Here is a 19,549-nt window from a genome sequence, read left to right on the forward strand (position 1 = left end):
GGTTGTTTCCAGGTCTCATATAGCATCTTGCACATAGCTAGTGCCCAGTAAATTTGTGAATGAATGAGTAGTTTTTTGCCATAGCCGCCAGCATGAATTAATGGACTAATAATAAGCACCAGAGAGAAGGTTTCAGACTGCCAAGTGCAGCAGTAGGAACAAGTGAGTAAGTGAGAGCATGACTTTTTAATACCGTTTAGATACTTAAGGTTGACTTTAATACTGTACCGTCTTGTAATTTGTGCTAAGTCCCAAATAAAAGAGACTGTAATGAAAATATTCATTGGAAGCTTATTGATGGTTGCTACAAAACTCAGATGCCAAAATATAACCCCAAAAGCTTTGTAATTGGGAGTTCAGAGGATTTCCTGAGGCATGCACATCCCCAAATTTGTTTAAACTGTTTCATTTTTTATGTAATTTAAATAAGAATTTGTTGAATATTCCGCATGTTTAACACCAAACTAGAGGTTCTAAGTGCTGTATTAAAAAATGCACAAGACGATGCCTGCCTCGAAGCTTCCAGATATACCTGACTAATGTACTTAAATCCTCAAGGTCATCTTAGATTAGTAAATCTGAGGCTTACCATATATTAAGGCTTATTGTATTACCATTAGCCATTGACCGATGATCAAAATTTATATCATCTTCTCTGCATAATTTAATTGATCATTATTACTTAGATCCAGTATTTGGATTAAAATGACACCGAAGTTGTTTGGTTGTTGTTGCAGAGCATAATTTTACCGATTTGGTAGTTACGTAAAAATTAAAATGTTTTGGTGGCTGAACTAACTTTAGTGCTCTAAAGGCAAATTCAGGTGGACATTTAGTCGATTTATGTGACAAATTTGGGCAGCTTTCTTATCAAAAAAAAGTATGTGTGTATAAATGTGTGTTTTTAAACACATGACATTACTTATACATACATTTGCATATTTATTTGCTCTCTAATAGCGGAATGTCACGGTCAGAGGAGTAGAAAATTCAAGTTATCTTGTAGCTGTGGACCAGTTAAACCCATATACTGTATATACTTTCCGGATTCGCTGTTCTGCTGAAACTTTCTGGAAATGGAGCAAATGGAGCAATGAAAAAAAATATTTAACCACAGAAGCCAGTAAGTTAACTAAATGATTTATGGCTAAATATCACTAGGGATCCTGAAATTTTACAACTTTTTTTTTTTTAATGTCACCAAATGAGTAAAAGGAGAACACTCGAATTGTGTAATTATATAGTATCTGCTCGTAAAATGTCATCCAGACATTTTAAATGGTGGCTCTAAGGTTTGGGATAGTGTGGACAGTTACTTGGCCCGTGTTGTGTGGGAAACTCTAGGTCTGTCTGCCGGATGATTGCAGCTGTCCTAAAATGATGCAGAGGAAACAAACTGGAAACTGTGCTAAGATTACGGGGTGATTTTGCTCACAGTCTTTTCCTCCTTTTCCTAGAATTTTAATTCTGTTTTAATTCTGTTCAGTTCTGTTTGCTGAAGACAATTCTTGATAAAGAGAATTTGTTGGAATTTTTGTTTGCGACCTAGGCCTGAGAAATGGATGGGGCCACGGGTCTTGAACTACTCTTTCTGCAGTACACCAAATAGGTCAGAATAGGCGCAAAATTAGTTGACTGGTTTTCTGAGTATGATAATTTCCAAAGACAGAATGAGATTCTATCCTTGATTAATCACATGTCAGCTTTGAAAATCAAAAACAAAAAACTTAAAAATAGGTATAATTTTCAGGAGTCATTCAGTAAAAGATAGCAAAAGCTTTATTTAAACTAGATAACTTGGGGGGGGGGCGTGTAAAACTTCTTCCAAAAAATTAATGAACAGTAAAACACAAACTGATAGGTATTGATCCAGACTTTGCCTCTCCACAGGAAGGAAGCTTAGAAAGGTGAGAGGGGCTTTGCAATATTGTGTCCAGGTGGTTTGGATCATCAAAATGGAATCCCATGCATGAATCCAGAGACGGAGAGTGTTAGTTATTCATTGCTGCCTGACAAGTTACCCTAAAATTCAGGGGCTTAAAACAGTAAACATTAATTCTCTCACGATGAGTTTAGGTCAGAAACTCAGAAGCAGCCTAATTGAGTATCTCTGGCTTCGAGTCTCTTGTGAGGCCACAGTGTGGATGTGGGTGGGGGCTGCAGGCTTGCCTAGGACTAGAGAATCTGCTTGAAAGATGGCTCGCTCAGTGGCTGGTCCTCACCACACAGACCTCTCCATAGTGCTGCCGAGTGGCCTCATAACATGGCAGCTAGCTCCACCCAGACTTAGTGAGGAGAGAGAGACCATGGTGCCTCCACGATGCCTTTTATGGCCTCGCCTCAGAAGGGAGGAGCCATCGTGTCTGTTGCGCTCTGTGTCACACAGGCTGATGCTGATACATTGTAGGAGTGGACCACACAGGCAGGCATATCAGGAGGCGTGACCAATGTCATTGGTCATTTGTAGACTGGCTACCACAGGGGCCTTTGCCTTCGGTTGACAAGCTGCTGTTGCCAAGAGGAAACACTTGATTCACACCTCATTAAGATGACAGCATTAATTCACTTAACAAATACTTATTGAGTACCTGCCATGTATCAGGGACTGTTCTAGTCACCAGGGATATAGCAGTGGATGAAACAGTCTCTGCCCATGGAGTTTATAGGCTAGAGGATTAGAAGTAAAATTTTAAACATAGTATGTTGGGAGAAAAATACAGCCGAGAAAGGGGACTAGGGAAACAAAGTGATGGGGGAAGAGGGGTTGCAGTTTTAAATAGGGTAGCTGGAAAAGACCTCACTATTAAGGTAACATTGGAGCTGAGATCTAGAGCAGGTGAGGTAGCAAGCTACACGGGGAACCAGGGCAGGAGAGCTTCTGCGCACAGGAAGAGAGGTCACAGAGAGCTCAGGAAGCCTGAGGCAGGTGTCCTCAACACATTGGAGGAGCGGGGCACCAGGAAGCCCGTGCTCGGCCAGAGCCTACCTGAGCAGCAGGAGGTGGGAAGATGTGAGCCAGAGCAGCACGAGCCTCAGGTAAGGCCTGAAGGGTGATTTTAATCCACTCGAAGGGGCCTTATGTCTTGCAGACGTTGAGAGCTCGGCTGTTTCATCCCTTCACTTCTAAGTAGAAGCCACTGAACTGCTTCACATTTTTATGGAGAATTCCAAAAACCTAGAAAAGAATCTCAAGCGCCACTGTCTCAATTATCGGTAGTCTCAACTGACATGCCGTACATGTCTTCGAATGCTAACTTTTAAATCTCTTTCCTAGTTCCTTCAAAGGGACCAGATACTTGGAGAGAGTGGAGTTCTGATGGAAAAAACTTAATAATCTATTGGAAGGTAAATGTCCAATTTTTTTTCCTTAGATATTTAAATGATTATATTATGCTAAACTTGCGTGTGGTACTTGGGTTCTCCAGGAGACTGGATTTCCCAGACTGGCTCTTTGCAGCACTGCTGAGAATCTAACCTGGTACTAAAACCCCCCAGACCCCTCATCACTACTGAATCACCACGGCCAGTGTGGTGAGGGTCTTCTCTCTCGGATCAGAGCGTTCTTTACTTTGATTTCATGAGGACTGGAAAGGACCTGAGGATTTCATGAATTCCATCCACGTCTGTCACTTCAGCCAGAAACACCTCAAGAAGCCACAAGTTAGAATCTCAGTTGTGTTGGTGTTACATTTTTTATCTTGAACACATAGGAAACTTTTTACGTATTTCGTGTGTACTTTGTTTCCCTTAAGTAAATTGCATTATTATATGCCACTTAAAATTTTTGCATTTGGGTGGAAAATTAAGTTGTAAAGTTTTGTAAAAATTTTAGATACAGTGTAAATTGCATTCTGTTTTCACAGTTTTTCTCTACTAGAGCAACCGTTTTTGTTGCTGTACTCTTTATCTGATTTGCAGACATCAAAAACCATTGTTTTCCACATCAGATATTATAAGAACAGTCATAATTGGATTTCTTTAGGGAATTCTGTTGTTGAAAGTAAAACTATTTTTGCAAAAATTTGATGTCAGTACAACTTTGAGTGAAGTGAGTCTTTGTGCAAGTTCACTCTAAGTTCTGTTGCTTTGTGGTGGGTTGTATATGACCCCTCTTACTCATTTTTTTAAATGTTTATTTATTTTTGAGAGAGAGAAGGGGAAGGGAGAGAGAGGATCCCAAACAGGCTCCCCACTGTCAGTGCAGAGCCAGACACAGGGCTTGATTTCATGAACTGTGAGATCATGACCTGAGCCAAAATCAAGAGTTGGACGCTTACCTGACTGAGCCACCCAAGTGCCCCCCCTCCCTTACTCTTGATTAGAAAATCTACTGGCTACCCAACAACTGTCTGTCACATTTCATGATAATATAGTAACGATGATACAGTCACTTCAGTATATCACTTCTCAGCCTTTTGGCTAAGATCAAGTGTAGTATCTGTTCTTAACAGTTTAGTATCTGATATGTCCTCTATCTGAGAACAATATAACACATGGATTTTTGGAATCATAAGACAGAATAGGAGCTTGCTGTGTCCATTTCACACATCAGCCTGGTACTGCAGAACCATTACTTCAGGTATAGAGAAAATCTGTAATGTTGTTCAAACTAGACGAATGCTTAACCGAAGCTTAAAAATACTGAAGTGATTGTAACTTTGGTGACTAGGTGGATGGTTCTGCCATTTGTCAAGGACGAGCATATTTGGGTGGAAAATTAAGTTGTTTGGGGTTGAATTTTTTAAATCTGTTTTTAAAAATCTGTGCCAGTGGGATATCCAAGCAGAGTCTAATAGGTGGTGGTTTGATGTAAGGCTCTGGAGTTCGGGGCAGAAGTCGGAGCTAAGACACAGCTTTGAGTAGCATGTAACTGGGATCACTCAGGGAGAGCATGCAGGGTGCAGAGAGGCCAAGGACGGACCCCTACGTGAAAACAGCATAAAAGGACCAGCAAAGGAAGAGGATCCAGCAGAGGAGAGTGGGAAGGGTAGATGGGCAGGAAGACCAGATGAAAATAATATAGCAGAAGCCGAGGGAGGGGGTTCTGTGAAAGAGTGAGCAGTCAGCATCATCTGATGAAGCCCACAAATCTTGGGATGATAATGGGTACGGTAGAACAGGTCATCGGAGAGTCACTGAGGACCTGTTGTGGAGCAGTGTTTTCAGCAGAGTTGTTTCTGTTTTTAATGAGAGAGAGAGAGAGAGAGAGAGAGACATAGTCTAAGTGGGGGGGAGGGCACAGAGAGAGGAGAGCGAGAATCCTAGGCAGGTTCCGTGCTGTCAGCACAGAGCTTGACGTTGGGCTTGAACTCACGAAAGCGTGAGATCATGACCTGAGCCAAGATCAAGGGTTGGATGCTTAACTGACTGAGCCACCCAGGCGCCCCTTCAGCAGAACATTGATACCAAGGTCTGTCTGGATTAGAGGCTTCCATGTGTCATCATATAAATTGGAGCAGTGGTTTTGAAAAGCAGTTTAGCTCCATAAATAAAGAAGTTTGAATGTTTCCTCATGCCCAGTAAGTCTACTTTAGAAATCCATACTAAAGAATTAATCCTAACCATGAAAATGAAAAGTGGCACTGAAAGGTGCATCAACTATTATCTTAGTATTGTGAAAAATTGCAAACTACTTAAATTTCATTTATTTAAGGAATATTCAGGTCAACTAGTAAAAATACTACATAAAATATAAAGCCATTAAAGTGTGTATATTATAGACAAGTATATTATAGAAAGGCAAAAAAGATGTATAGAATGATTAAAACAATGTTAAAAAATCTACATCTTAGAAAAACAACTTGAAGAAAGTATCAAAATGCAAAAGTATTTAAGAGATAGACATGGGAACATTTTATAGTTTTTTTTTTTTAACTTTTGTATAATTTCCAAATTTTCTGGTGATGAGCATGTACTGGTTTGATAAAACAGTAAATATTTTCTAAAAACTGTGATGCCACAGGGGCGCCTGTGTGGCTCAGTCGGTTAAGCGTCCCACTTCAGGTCATGATCTCACGGTTTGTGAGTTTGAGCCCCGCGTCGGGCTCTGTGCTGACAGCTTGGAGCCTGGAGCCTGCTTCAGATGCTGTGTCTCCCTCTCTCTGCCCCTCCCCAGCTTTCACTCTCTCTCTCTCAAAAATAAACATTAAAAAAAAATTTTTTTTTTACATAAAACTATGATGTAGTAATTTTTTTTAAGTTTTGTTTATTTATCTCTACACGCACAACCCTGAGGTCAGGAGTCACATGCTCCGCTGACTGAGCCAGCCAGGGGTCCCTCATGCCATAATTCTTGACGTTTTGCTGGGTAGAGCAGTCATTCTTACTACTTTTTTCATTTGCGTCTGAAAAATGAGGCTAAATGCTGTTTTGTATTTACTTAATTTTTAAATTTCTGTGTGTTCTTACTGCTTACGGTAAGTATAGTTTTTCTTCAGTATCACTTTCCTGATTTATCCTGGTCTCATGCCTTTTAAATCTGTGTTTTATACTGTTAACAGCTTCATCTATTCCACTGTTACCTTGTTGTGATTAATGCAGTACCTGGTTTAGACTTGATGGGTGGGCCTGCCTCATCACATAGCCATTTTTTGCAGGTTTCTTGACAGAATTTATTTTTCTGTTTTTCATAGCCTTTGCCCATTAACGAAGCTAATGGGAAAATCCTTTCCTATAATGTGTCATGTTCACTAGATGAGGAGACACAGTCCCTTTCTGAGATCCCTGATCCTCAACATAAGGCAGAACTACAACTTGATAAAAACGACTACATCATCAGCGTGGTGGCAAAAAATTCTGTTGGTTCATCGCCACCTTCTAAAATAGCTAGTATGGAAATTCCAAACGGTGAGTACTTAAGATAACGTAGTACATAAGAACAGGGAATTAGAGTGAAGCATCTTAAAGGTGGTTTGCTCTCATAATGTCAGCTTTCTTCTCCTATCCCCTCTTGCTGCTGATGCAAAAGGAGGAACAAGCAGATTAATGTCCCGAATTCATTGAGAGACAGCAGTCATCAGTCATTAGTGTTGACTCCAAACATCTACTGATGGATAAAGTAATTACCCAGTTACTTTAGTGCATAATGTTGGAGAGTTATGGTGGTAGATTACTCTTCATAGGAAATGTTTCAACTACTTACTCAAGTACCGTTTTCATTTCTCTCTCCAAGACCGTGAGAGCTGATGCTGTATTAGCTAGGCTATTTTGCACACTGCTAGGACAACATTTTCATTTTAAGTAGCCACTTTGTTGGTAATGTCTTACCAACAAACGTCTTTATTATAATATATATCATCAATATAAGCTTGAAAAAGTAACTGGGGCAGTTTTGAAATTAACTTAATGCCTTTTTTTTTTAAGTTTATTTATTTATTTATTTATTTATTTATTTTACCGTTTATTTATTTTTGAGACAGGGAGAGACAGAGCATGAACGGGGGAGGGTCAGAGAGAGGGAGAGACACAGAATCTGAAACAGGCTCCAGGCTCTGAGCTGTGAGCACAGAGCCCGACGCGGGGCTCGAACTCACGGACCGTGAGATCATGACCTGAGCTGAAGTCGGACGCTTAACCAACTGAGCCACCCAGGCGCCCCTAAAGTTTCTTTTTTGAGAGCAAGAAAGAGAGGGCAGAGGGGCAGAGAGAGGGGAAGAGGGAGAGTCCCAAGTGGGCTCCACATTGTTAGTGCAGAGTCTGACATGGGGCTCGATCTTGCAAACCATGAGGTTGTGACCTGAGCCAAAATCAAGAGGATGCTTAATGGACTGAGCCACCCAGACTCCCCTGCCTTTCTTTAAATACTATGGATTCCCAATCATGTGTCCGTTCTTTCTTGGCCGCCTTGATAGCTCTAGACTTGGGAATTTTAAATAGCCACTTCTGCCTCTTTTCCCGGTTGATTCCTCTTTGAGGTCATTCCCTGCTCCCCCACTTTGCTGTCCTGCCTCAATATGGGGTCTCCTATCTGTGCCCACCCACTCCTAAAGGAAGAAAAGTTGGTCCGGTTGGGGTCCTCTGAGTATCTTTTCAACTCTTGATTGAGGCAGTTTCTTACTGCCTGTAACTTAGCTGGTTCTTTGCTTTGTTTCAGTCAACAATTCAGGGGAATTAGGAAGGACGAGGGGAGGCGCCATACATTTCAGAGACACGCAACACAGAGCCCAGGAAGCAGCACACGCCAGAAAGAGAGGTCTCCAGGTAGCAGTGTGAGCACAAAAAGGAAAGGAAAGAGAGACACACAGAAGAGAACACCAACACTTCTGATTTAGAGTCTGTATTTCATTGCTTTATAATGATAAGCAATAGCTGTGTTGTCTTTTAATTTAAGAACTATATTCCTGCCTTTTCCCTGTGTCCTTCGGAAGGTGGCAGTTTATGGAACTAACAGTGGTCTAGCATCAGCACCTAGAGAGTTAAGAAGAAATCAGTGTGCCTTGAGGATTTCCCAAGATGGCGGCCTTGGGCCTCAGAGCAAGTTTACACTGTGGGGTTTTAATCACATTGGGCCCAAACATGTTAAATCCAAAGTCTTCTGAATTCTAAACCAAATTGCTATCTTTTGTTAGGTAGTAATTGCCTTATGAGCACAATTTTTTTTTCCCCCAGAAAGCCTTTCTTTGACTTTTTTACTAAACCCTTGAATATAAATCAGTTACAGAAATTATGTCTTTTCTCCCATTACTGTGGGAAATTTCGGCCTAACCTACCCAATCCTCACCCCCAACATTGGGCCTTCCTTATCCCTGGGCTGGGATCTGGCAGGATGGGGAAACAGAACCTCAGCACGGCCCCCTTCCCACCAACCTCTGCATCTCACCCCTCCCTTTGCCCACACTGGCTGTTCCGTCCCACAGCTCTTGATCCCACTGCATTTTAGCAGATTCCCCATTCTTCACACCTTCTCCAGAAACCCCTGCAGCCCCCCGGCGCCCTGACTCCCACCATGGGCCTGAAAGGAAGAGCAGGTCTGCTCCATCTGCTCATTCACCACGTGTCACTGTGCTCCTGCTCCGTGTGCCCCGGGCTGGGGTTGCAGGCACATGCCTCTGCCTGCTGGCATGGGGCTCATGTCTGTAGTGGACGAGGAGAGGAGAGGTTAGGACTGTCCACTCGTGCTCTGCACCTGCCTCCGGCATGCCTGCCCCCTGCCTTGCTGCACCTGTCTAGTGCCCTCACGCCCTCAGCCCCATCCCTCCTGACGCTGACCTTCACATCCCAGCCCTGCTGTGTCACCGTCTATCCTGGGTGCTCTTTATTACTTTCTCCAGCTTCTGAGTTTATCTGTATATACTGGTAATTACTGTTCTACAACAGAAATAACAGAGCGACATTTCTAAACTTTGCTAGAGATTTATCTAGTTTGAGCACTATTTTCAAATTTCTCTACAGTGAAGTAATTTTTCTAACTCCTGCCCGTTTTCATGAGATTTACCGTATGTTATTGTTTTTAATACAAGTAAAACCCTACTTCTTTCTTGTTGAAGATGATCTCAAAGTAGAGCAGGCTGTCGGGATGGGAAATGGAATTCTCCTCACGTGGAATTACGATCCCAGCATGACTTGTGACTATGTTATTAAGTGGTGTAACTCCTCTCGGGCCGAGCCCTGCCTCATGGACTGGAAAAAAGTCCCTTCCAACAGCACTGAAGCTGTAATAGAATCTGGTAAGATGAACTCATGCCTCTTAATGAAAGTTCTTAAATTTATTTTTAAACGGCAGTATATGGTGTGACTGGGTATAATGAGTGACCACCCACCCCCCCCCACCACCACCACTGTGAATTGGTGTGACTTTTCTGGAAAGTGCTTTGTAGCCATGTGTGTGTGAAATGGTTCATATCTTTTGATCTAGTAATTACTTGTCTGAGAATTTATTCCAAGAAATAATCAGAGTGACATCGGATACCATGTAAGAATGTTCACCACAGTGGTATTTATAAACATAAAAATTGAAAACCCAAACAGCAAACAGGAGAATGAGTAAATTACAGTACATCTAAAAAGTGGAATGTTAACGCCAAAGATTGTGTCAAATATGTAACACCAAGGACAAGTGCTCCTGAAGAAAAAAGACTGGAACCCTAAGTAGTATGGTCTCACTCATCGTGTGCTCAGGGTGCAGGTTGAGGGGTTAGGCAGAGCCGAGAACAAAGGACTCGCAGCCATCACTGCTGGTGTACGGCATGGGGGCACCCGTGTGGCAAGGGGCATGGTGCGTGCATGTTTTGGGGGGCCGTTCCCAGTGTCTGACTGTTGATGAGCCGTGAGTCCTACCAGGTGAGCTGCTTTAGATATGAGCAGTCTCGAGTTCAGCCATGAGGAGTGTGTGGTAACCTGCAGGCTAAGCCAGCCCTATCCTTGGTAATTACAGCCCCCTTTCCACTATCATTGTTCCTTCTGAGTGGCTGATGAGTGTTTTGTGCCTTTGCCCTCGGGAATTGTGGAACATGTAGCTCAGTGGTGGTGGTGCTTCTCGAGGTCATTCCGTTGCCGTGGTTCTCCCTCACATGGGCACAAGGCTCAGGAGAGCAAGCAGCTGCTGATTCTTATCTCCCAGAGAACCAGGGCTACCTGCCTGCCCTTTTCACTGTCAAATGGTGAAGATGAGTCCCGCCCACGAGATTACTCCAAGTCGGTTGAGATTATTTGCCACTTCTTGAAATATGCAGTGGTTCCCTTCATCCTTTCTTAGAGCATACCTCCCTCATCAGAGTGCCCAGCTCACACCAGCTCCTCTCCTGGGCCCCCTCCTCCCCCCACGGAGCTGCCTGAGTCTCCCACGGTCCTGGCGCACCCCACCGGAGCTCTCGTCCGTTTTCCAGCCTTCTCGCTTGGGCTTTGAGAATGACTGGGTGGACTAGGGCAGGTTCGGTGGTGTGGAAAGGGGTCTCCTTGGATAGCATGTGACCTGTAGGGTGAGAGGGCCAGCCTCCCATGCCAAGGCAGGTGAGCAAAGGCCCTGCGGTGTGGTTGAGAGAACAAAGGCTCTGAGAAGTAGGTGGCTTGGCCCAACGTCACAAAACTGGTGTGGGATAGCACCAGGATTCACATTCAGAGCTGTTGGGAGCCTCAGGAGGCCAGGAGTTGTCTCCATTATATATGGTTGCTGGGAGGCACTTCTCTTGTCCCCTTTATGTACTCACTCCACTATCCTCTCTATCTTATGACCTCAAAACATGGAACCCCACTCGGGCTTTTTTTCTTCTTAAGGCGGTGGAACCCTACAGAATACTGATACACATAATTGTAACATAACGCTGGGTGCGTGCAGATTACAATAACCTCAGGTACACCTGTCTCGAAAGAAAAAAGTTGCAGAATGATTGTAGAGGTTGATCCATCTCTCCTTTGAGCTTGTAGACCCACTGGTGTTCCTTGGGCATGTAGCTGGAGATCTGGTGCTCTCACCACACCAGAATTTCCCCCCAAGCAGTATCATCTCCCTAGACCACCACTGGTGAGCTCCTGATTGCCCTTTAAGGCCCTGTTCACATGTCACTTCTTGGTGGATTTTCGTGATATTCCTAAATTCATTTGGTCATTGAAGGTGCCACAGCCTATGATAGACCCCTGTGGTCTAGCACATTGTGTCATGGTTACCCCATTCGTCTGTCCCCCCACCACTCTGCCAGCCTCTCTAGGCCATGGGCCATACTGTGTCCACCCATTCCCAACATTTCTCACGTTGCATGGTATTGAGGAGGTATCTTAAAAGGGATTTTTTAACTGAAGTTAAGAATCTTCTCTTGCATGTCTTGTGAAGTTAATAACTCAAGGGCACTGAATGGTAATGCTACAAAGAGAGGCTGACTCTATGGCCAGGTCCTTCCACCCTGCAGCGTCAAGGGAGGGCGGAAATGTCAGTGTCTGCTTTTGGGAGCAAGGAGGGAGAGAGAACACTGGCCAGGGAAGGGCTTCCAGGGGCTTGATGGGGACCTGTGACTTGCTAGTAAACTGACCCTGGACCAGATCCTGGGGAGAAGTCTTCATTGCTTGATTTTAAGAAACAAAATGCAAGTTTTGATCACTGTTCTTTCCCTTCAAGGTCATGTCATATTATAATACTGTTCATTACAACAGAAGCGAATTTGTTTAATTTTTCTTCGGTCACTTTTCACTTTGTCAATTTTGAAAATACAGATGTATTGTTTTAGAAGAAGAAAACATCTGTTTAAAATTAGCTTTGGAAATTTCAGAATAAGTTAGCATAAACTGGATATTTCTAAAATAGATGTCCATAGTAATATGTACTTATTAAAGTTAATTGTGTTCACCCTGTAGATCAGTTTCGACCGGGTGTAAGATACAATTTTTTTCTGTATGGGTGCAGAAATCAAGGATATCAGTTACTGCGTTCTATAATTGGATATATAGAAGAATTGGGTAAGTTACGTGGGTAAGATTTCTTGGAGTTCAAGGTAATGTGAAAAAATAGAAATCAATTGCAAGAGTAAATTCTATAAATAGATTAAATGGAGATAATTAGCTCAAGGAAGGAAAAATAATTCATTTGATGAATTTAAAATCGTGATTACTTCATCTTCATTTCTCTAATGTTTATATTTCACAATTTCACCATTGAGAAAACCAGATCTTCATTTTGATGTCAAAGGTACTTAATTTGCACTTAAACACATTTAAAACACCATTAGCTTCGAGACCGTCTGTTGGAGTGACCGCTTACAGACTTGGCCCAGGACGCTTCCCTGGGTGTGTGTGTCCTGGGTTCCACCTGTGTGTCTAGTTATTAGTGTATAAGCTTCACAGGAAGGACACTTGTGATAGAATTTCTGAAATTTTATGACTCAGTAGAGAATAAAGTTCTAAGTCCAAATGCAGTTATTTTTGAGGATAGAAATTTCATGAAATGTTGATGTCTTGCTCCGTATCAGTAAATCCTCCCTTAACTATCCACTTTTTCCCTTTTACAGCTCCAATTGTTGCCCCAAATTTTACTGTTGAGGACACATCTGCAGATTCAATATTAGTAAGATGGGAAGATATTCCTGTGGAAGAGCTTAGAGGCTTTTTAAGAGGATATTTATTTTACTTTGAAAAAGGAGAGAGAGACACATCTAAGATCAGGGGTTTGGAATCCGGTAAGTAAATTACCTGATTGTGAGTATAGCAAGAACAGTACTTCCTAGAAGTTCTCATTAACCATGAAAAAAAAAAAAAAAGAAAGAAAGAAAAAGAAATTCTGCTGAGCAACTTAATACTTGTTTCCAAAACTGTCTGAAAAATAGGTAAATGAAAATGTATGAATATGAGAATTTTAGGATTTTAGTGTGTGATAAAAGACATGTACCACCGTTCATTTAAATTATTTATTCTGTGGCCCTTGGTAATAAGCCCCATAGGGCAGGGAGACCATCTCTTTCTAGTCTTGTATGATGCATAACATAGCATCTTACATAGCATCTGTAATTATAATGAGGAGAAAAGCTCAGGAACCCAAAGAATGGCTCTGGAGCGTCTGCTGTTCTGTGACAAAGAGCCACCCGTGTAGTTCACCAGGGCCTTAATGAGCTGGCCAGCTTAACTGACTTGACTGGGGACGTGTGTCTCCATTAGATCCTAAAAAGTACAGTCAGTCCTCGACAGTTGGTAAGCATGTGTCCAAAGACCTTAGAGAATTTTCAAATTTACAAATACAGAGATGTTTGCGCAGACCTCTGGCTTCTCCCTAAATTATATTTCTGTTGGGAGTCAGATGATTCCTATTCATAGCCACATAACACAAGCATATCATCTTTTCAGTTTGAGAGCTTTCATTTCCCTTAATGACCTCTCCTCAGAAAGAAGCCATTTTAATTATTTAATGCCTGTCCAGCAAGTAGAGAACAACAGTGCTGGATGGAGATGCTGACCAGGCATTAGCTAGGTTACTTCCCAGAGCAGCTGCATTCCATGGGTACCTCCCCCACATCACTGAGGTCTGCATTTCCTGAACCTTCCACTGCCTGTGAGTGAGAAAAATCCTAAACACAAAGTTCTACAAACATCCAGAGGTCTAGTGAAACTTTTCTTAAATGCTCAGAAATTTTACACTTGGATCAGCTAAAATTCTAGCATATGGACTTCCCTTTAGAGGTGGTGGATTCGTCACTAAAAGAAGAAAACAAAGGCAACTGGACAGGCGAGAGTACACCGGATGTGGATGTTTGGGAGCTGATGGGCGTGGGGCACATGACCTAGAGAAAAGCGGAGCTCCATGAAATCCAGGTGGACGTTCAGGCTTCAGTGAGAAATAATTTCACTCATTGTAGGGGCCAGGATTGGAGACAGATGGTTAGGATGGATATGGGCTGAGCAGTGAGGGTGATTGAAAGTCTGCAAGAAGCAGTTAGAACCCCCAAGTCCTGCACCGACTTCATGTAGTGAACATGAGTGCTCTCTCCTCTGCCTGAAGACAAGGGGTTTATTCTTTGGAGAAACTGAGCCAGAGAGCCTCCAGAGAGGGGAACATGACAGGAAGCAGTGTCTGAAGCACCCTGCCTTCTCCTTCCTCTAATAGGAAGCTAATGGGACATCTTCAGCTAGGCCTGTTTCCTTGGACGAGATTGGAGGATCTTTCTTTGGAAAAAGTACATGGTTCCTGAGGAACGACACAAAAGGTGCTGATAGTGGGGGGCTGTCCCAGTGAAAGGCTGGAAATTGACCTGGTCATTTCCCACCAGTGATAAAGCGATGCCCACCAACCAGTAAGCGCCACCAATTCACAGTGACCTTCCAGAGGCTCACTCTTAACCATGACTAGCAGCCAGGGGTAACCAGATGGTTGAGAAAGATTCTAACACGAGGACAGAAACCGGAAGAAATGAGAGGAAACAGGTTCAGTGTAGGGAAACAAATTTAAAACTATCCTTGTGTGGTTGAGATGCGCTGTATTTATTGAAAGGGCATCATGTTCTAAAAAGGAACAATCAGAAGATAGGTAAGGGTTCATCAAAATTAAAAATGTGATCTAAGAAAATTTTAAAGAATTAAATAGAAGATAGAGGAAAATTGAAAATAGAGAAATTCTTCCCCAAATTACATGAATGCAGAGGAGAAAACTTTGGAGTAAAACGATTAGGAAGTTGGAGCATCAGAGACATGCACTGTCTTGCGAGAGAGAAGAGGGAAATAGAAGGAAATTACCAAAGAAGGAGCATAAGACCATTTCCCAGAAGTGAAAGACCAGGCTATATAGAGTAAATGTACACAGATAAATAGAAAAAAAAAAAATCTACACCAAGGTAGATCGTCATGAATTTCCAGAGCACCTGATAGATAAAGAACAAGTCCTAGAAACAGAGAAAAGTGGCTTGTGTGTGAGGCATCAGGAATGAGAGCGGCCTCGGACTTCTCAACAGTATACCAGATGCCAGAAGATAGCACAGCTATGTGATACTGACTGAAAATTCAAGATACTGACTGAAAATTCAAGATACTGACTGAAAATCTTTCAACCTAGAAGTCTGTACTCTGTCAATCTTCCAGCCCGTGTGAGAGCAGAACGAAGGCATTCTCAGACCTGGAGAGCTGCAGATCTTTCCTCCCCCATGCCCGCCCCCTTGTCAGGGGGCTCTAGAAGAGCCCATCATCCTGAGGAAGCAAGGGGGGCAGGCCCGTCCAGGAGGGTGGGAGCTAGGAAAGCCTCACGTCTGGAGCAGACACCCTGGGGAGGGGACCCCGGGGGACATAGGGGTTTGGGGGGAGCTGGTCGTGGCACTGGGATTTTGTTGTTGGGCCACGTGAAAAATTGTGTTGAATATTCACAGGAGGATATGGGAAGAATTAGGAATAGGTACACTAAGCAAATGAGGGCAAAAACACGCAGTTACAACAACAGTAAAACAAGAAAGGAAACATGAGCAGACCAAGCAATTTGTCTTAACAGGAATTCATGTTTCTATGATCCTAGTGATGTACACGCTGGATTTCCCAGACATTTCGATGTGTTTGTGTGAATGACGTGGGATGAGAGGGGAGAAGGGGTGTGGAGAACACCAAAGCGTCACCATCTTTGTAGGACCTGCATACAGAAGGTCTACATCAAATTTATAAATCAAAATCAAATCAGATTTGTAAATCAAAGCACTGCCAGTCTGAGGTTTTTTTTTCAAAATACGGAAGTAAATCCGCAAAGAGGCAGATTGTGTGGTGATTGTCGGTGGCGGGGAAGGTGCTGGCAGGGAGCTGCTACTTTTTGGCCGTTAGCCATTTAGTACAGTTCGGTTTTGCAAACTGTTGTCTTCCGGTATTTTGATTCAAACTTGAAAATAATGGTTTAGACAGTTCTTCATACTTCTTTTGAAATGATTCAAGACTTCCTCGCCAGTGACTCGTCCGGCAACCCTGGTGCGCTGCCTCTACCCCGGGTGGTTTGGAGCAAGTGCTCTAGCTAAGCGGGCTCTCCTCCCTCGAGCCTCTCTCTCAGCTCAGGCAGGACCAGCCCCAGGCACCGCGTCCCCCTCCCCAGCAAGTTGCGGTTGTGGTGTGTTCTCCTGCCCTTAGGAAGAGAAGAGACTTCACTTGTTTGTCGGCTATACGCTGGGATTGTCCTAGGGAATGTATGGCAACTTCACTTCCACGGGCAGAGAAACTCAAGCTCAGAGAGGTTTACATAACAGGTCCAGATTCCACGACTACTAACTGGCAGAACTTAGCTGATTCCACAGGCCTTGGTCCTCCCGGTGACCAGAAACCAGTCACTTGAAAGGGATGTGGGTAGAACAAGAGATGAATGACCAGGTGTTTAAAATGGTGTAGAGATCAGGAATAATAATCTTCGCTTTAAAAATAGGTCGTTCTGACATAAAGGTTAAGAATATTACCGACCTCTCCCAGAAGACACTGAGAATTGCCGATCTTCAGGGTAAAACGAGTTACCATCTGGTCCTGCGAGCCTATACAGATGGTGGAATGGGCCCAGAGAAGAGCATGTTTGTGGTGACAAAGGAAAATTGTAAGTTAATTACTGCTGTTGAGATGCTTTCCACACTTGAGTGCATAACGCTTCTAGCAAGTTTTGTCGCTGTAGGAACCCTCTTCTAAAAAATTTCACATGTTGCATGTTTAAAGTGGTGGCCAGCAGTGTTAAGAGGCCATGGGGATGGCTTCATATTTATTCTTGTCAGTTATCTGGAGCTGTTTCCTCGTGAGTACCTAAGAAATTAAGGAATTAAGGATACCTCTGAAGTCTGGAGTTCTGAATGCATGTTGAATTCAGATAATGGTGACCCACTTTATCCTTTTTTTCCCTAACTATTCTAAATGTGATTTTTAACATATCTAGAGAAGGGTGAAAGAAATATCCTTAAAAAAAAGGAAAGCCCAGCATTCACAAATTTGAGATGGAGACTGGGGAAGATAGTCTTGACTGTCCACGGCAAAGAACTTGAGTCGGGGCACGGCGTGTCCTGTAGCCCTGAGGTGGGCTTCACACACTGAGTAAAGCACCATGAGGATACAGTTCTCAGCCAGGGGTGATTTTGCCTCCTGGGGGATACTTGGCAATGTCTGGTGACATTTTCGGATCCCAGAACTGTAGGGTGCTCCTGGGATCACATGAGTGAAGCCCAGGGATTCCGTGGAACTTCCTAGAGCGTGCACGACAGCCTCCTCGCCCGCCCCCCACACAGGGAAGAAGAATCTAACGGTCAGTAGCGCTCAGCTATGCTCTAAAGAATTTTAAGTATTAGTGTAAACATTATTAAAATGCCTAAAGGTCGTATTTGAGTAGTTTTTCAGTGTCCCTGGAGCAGTGCAATTTTTTTCCCTTTAAATAATCTATCAACTTAAATGTCTTCTGATAGGAATTTATTCTATACTTCATGCTAAAAATAGTGATGTGAATATATCCAATATTCTCTTTTTAGCTGTGGGATTAATTATTGCCATCCTCATCCCAGTGGCGGTGGCGGTCATTGTGGGAGTGGTAACGAGCATTCTTTGCTATCGGAAACGAGAATGGTAATGGTACCTGCATTTACTCTTGCTGTTGTGTTCTTAAGAGCATGATTGTTTAGTTTATGTGTTAATGGAGAAGTACTTGGCTGAAACTGGTCAGTGAAAAATGTGGATTTAGTCAGAATCAATGTTGGATTTAATAGTAAGCAAGAACATGGCATGTTATTTAAAGGTTTTTAGTCAAGTGAAAGGTAAATTTTTTCCTGCTGTATTTACTAATAATTTTAAGTAATAGCAGATATACCAAAAAATATTTACAGGCATAAATAGGGCAGTACCTCTATGCGAGATTAATGATTAGGATCACATTTGTCCTGATGACCTATTTAGAAACTACTATCATTTATTCATTATTCAACAAATATGAATGACATCTCCCATGTGAAGAGTGAGACAGAGGTGAACTAAATAAGCGTGATCCTTATAGACTTCTATCGTAGTAGGGAAAGGTGGACATTAAACACATAATCATCCAGTAAATGCACGCTTATGAAGTATGAGTGGGTACTAGGAAAGTCACTGGGCACCAGGAGGGGAATAACAGGAACCACGTCACTAGAGATGCCAACCAAGACTTCCCTATGGGAGTTCCATTTGAGTGGAGTCCCAAAGTGTAAGGAGAGGAGACAGTGTTCCAGGGAGAGAGAGGAGCTCCCGTGCGGGCCCAGACATTGGAAAGAGCTTGGTCATCTGGAGAAAGTGAGAGGAACTGTGAGTCTGGGTGAAGCTTGAGAGGCAGGAGGTGAGGTGAGGTGGTAAGCCGGGACTCTGTGTGAGAGAGTACATTATGGTCAACTGGCAGGCACTGTCCTGGGCTGGGCTTGGGACAGATGGCTGTGTTCAGGCATAGACAGCCCTCACTGGCATTAAAAATGCCATCATTCAGGACAGAGAAGAGAACGTATTCTAATAATCTCGGTTTATAAATTAGCATAGTAATAGTTTAGAACTAGAGAATACCCTGTTTCAGTAACCATATTTTCATTACCAAAAATCACATTTTAAAAATGATTTTAATACAAAAGATAACATGAGAGAGTTTATTTTTTTTTATTATTTTTTTTGACGTTTATTTCTTTTTGAGACAGAGAGAGCATGAATGGGGGAGGGTCAGAGAGAGAGGGAGACACAGAATCCGAAGCAGGCTCCAGGCTCTGAGCTGTCAGCACAGAGCCCGACGCGGGGCTCAAACTCACGGACCGTGAGATCATGACCTGAGCCGAAGTCGGACGCTTAACCGACTGAGCCACCCAGGCGCCCCAACATGAGAGAGTTTAAAAGCTAGAACATTTCATACTTAGCATTTAACAAAGTTGTTTTGTTTTTTCCTGCAGGAATTTCAAATACTAAACTTCCTTTTAACAGCTATAAATGTAATATGGCACTGAGAAAATACCCTTTACGTTTGCATTTAGTTTTTGCTCAACATTAATAGCCTTTTCCCCTAACAGTCCAGAACCTGTTACGAGCAGTGGACAACTGCCTGATGCAAATACGTTCCCACAGTAATGGGCCCTGCTTAATCTAGTTTGCACTGTGGATGTTTGAGTAGATGAGCAGGTCCTCTGTTTCACTTATGATTTGGGAGGAC

At 42.9% G+C, this 19,549-nt stretch overlaps 1 protein-coding gene and 1 non-coding gene across 4 annotated transcripts in view; both read left to right on the forward strand.

Annotated features, from left to right (window-relative positions):
- The window catches only part of LIFR (LIF receptor subunit alpha), a 78,937-nt gene that overhangs the window by 51,425 nt on the left and 7,963 nt on the right, over positions 1-19,549 (forward strand). For all 3 annotated transcript variants that reach the window (XM_053201353.1, XM_027075629.2, XM_053201354.1), the window contains 8 exons: positions 961-1,123; positions 3,275-3,345; positions 6,633-6,846; positions 9,486-9,665; positions 12,283-12,384; positions 12,933-13,100; positions 16,793-16,954; positions 17,868-17,961. In XM_053201353.1, the coding sequence (XP_053057328.1) occupies positions 961-1,123; positions 3,275-3,345; positions 6,633-6,846; positions 9,486-9,665; positions 12,283-12,384; positions 12,933-13,100; positions 16,793-16,954; positions 17,868-17,961 (1,154 nt within the window). The remainder of the gene's footprint in view (positions 1-960; positions 1,124-3,274; positions 3,346-6,632; positions 6,847-9,485; positions 9,666-12,282; positions 12,385-12,932; positions 13,101-16,792; positions 16,955-17,867; positions 17,962-19,549) is intronic.
- On the forward strand, positions 4,400-4,595 carry LOC113594928 (U2 spliceosomal RNA). Its single transcript, XR_003415420.1, has one exon. It is a non-coding gene; the product is annotated as a U2 spliceosomal RNA (small nuclear RNA).

This window comes from Acinonyx jubatus, chromosome A1, assembly GCF_027475565.1.
Source record: "Acinonyx jubatus isolate Ajub_Pintada_27869175 chromosome A1, VMU_Ajub_asm_v1.0, whole genome shotgun sequence".
Lineage (NCBI taxonomy): Eukaryota > Metazoa > Chordata > Mammalia > Carnivora > Felidae > Acinonyx > Acinonyx jubatus.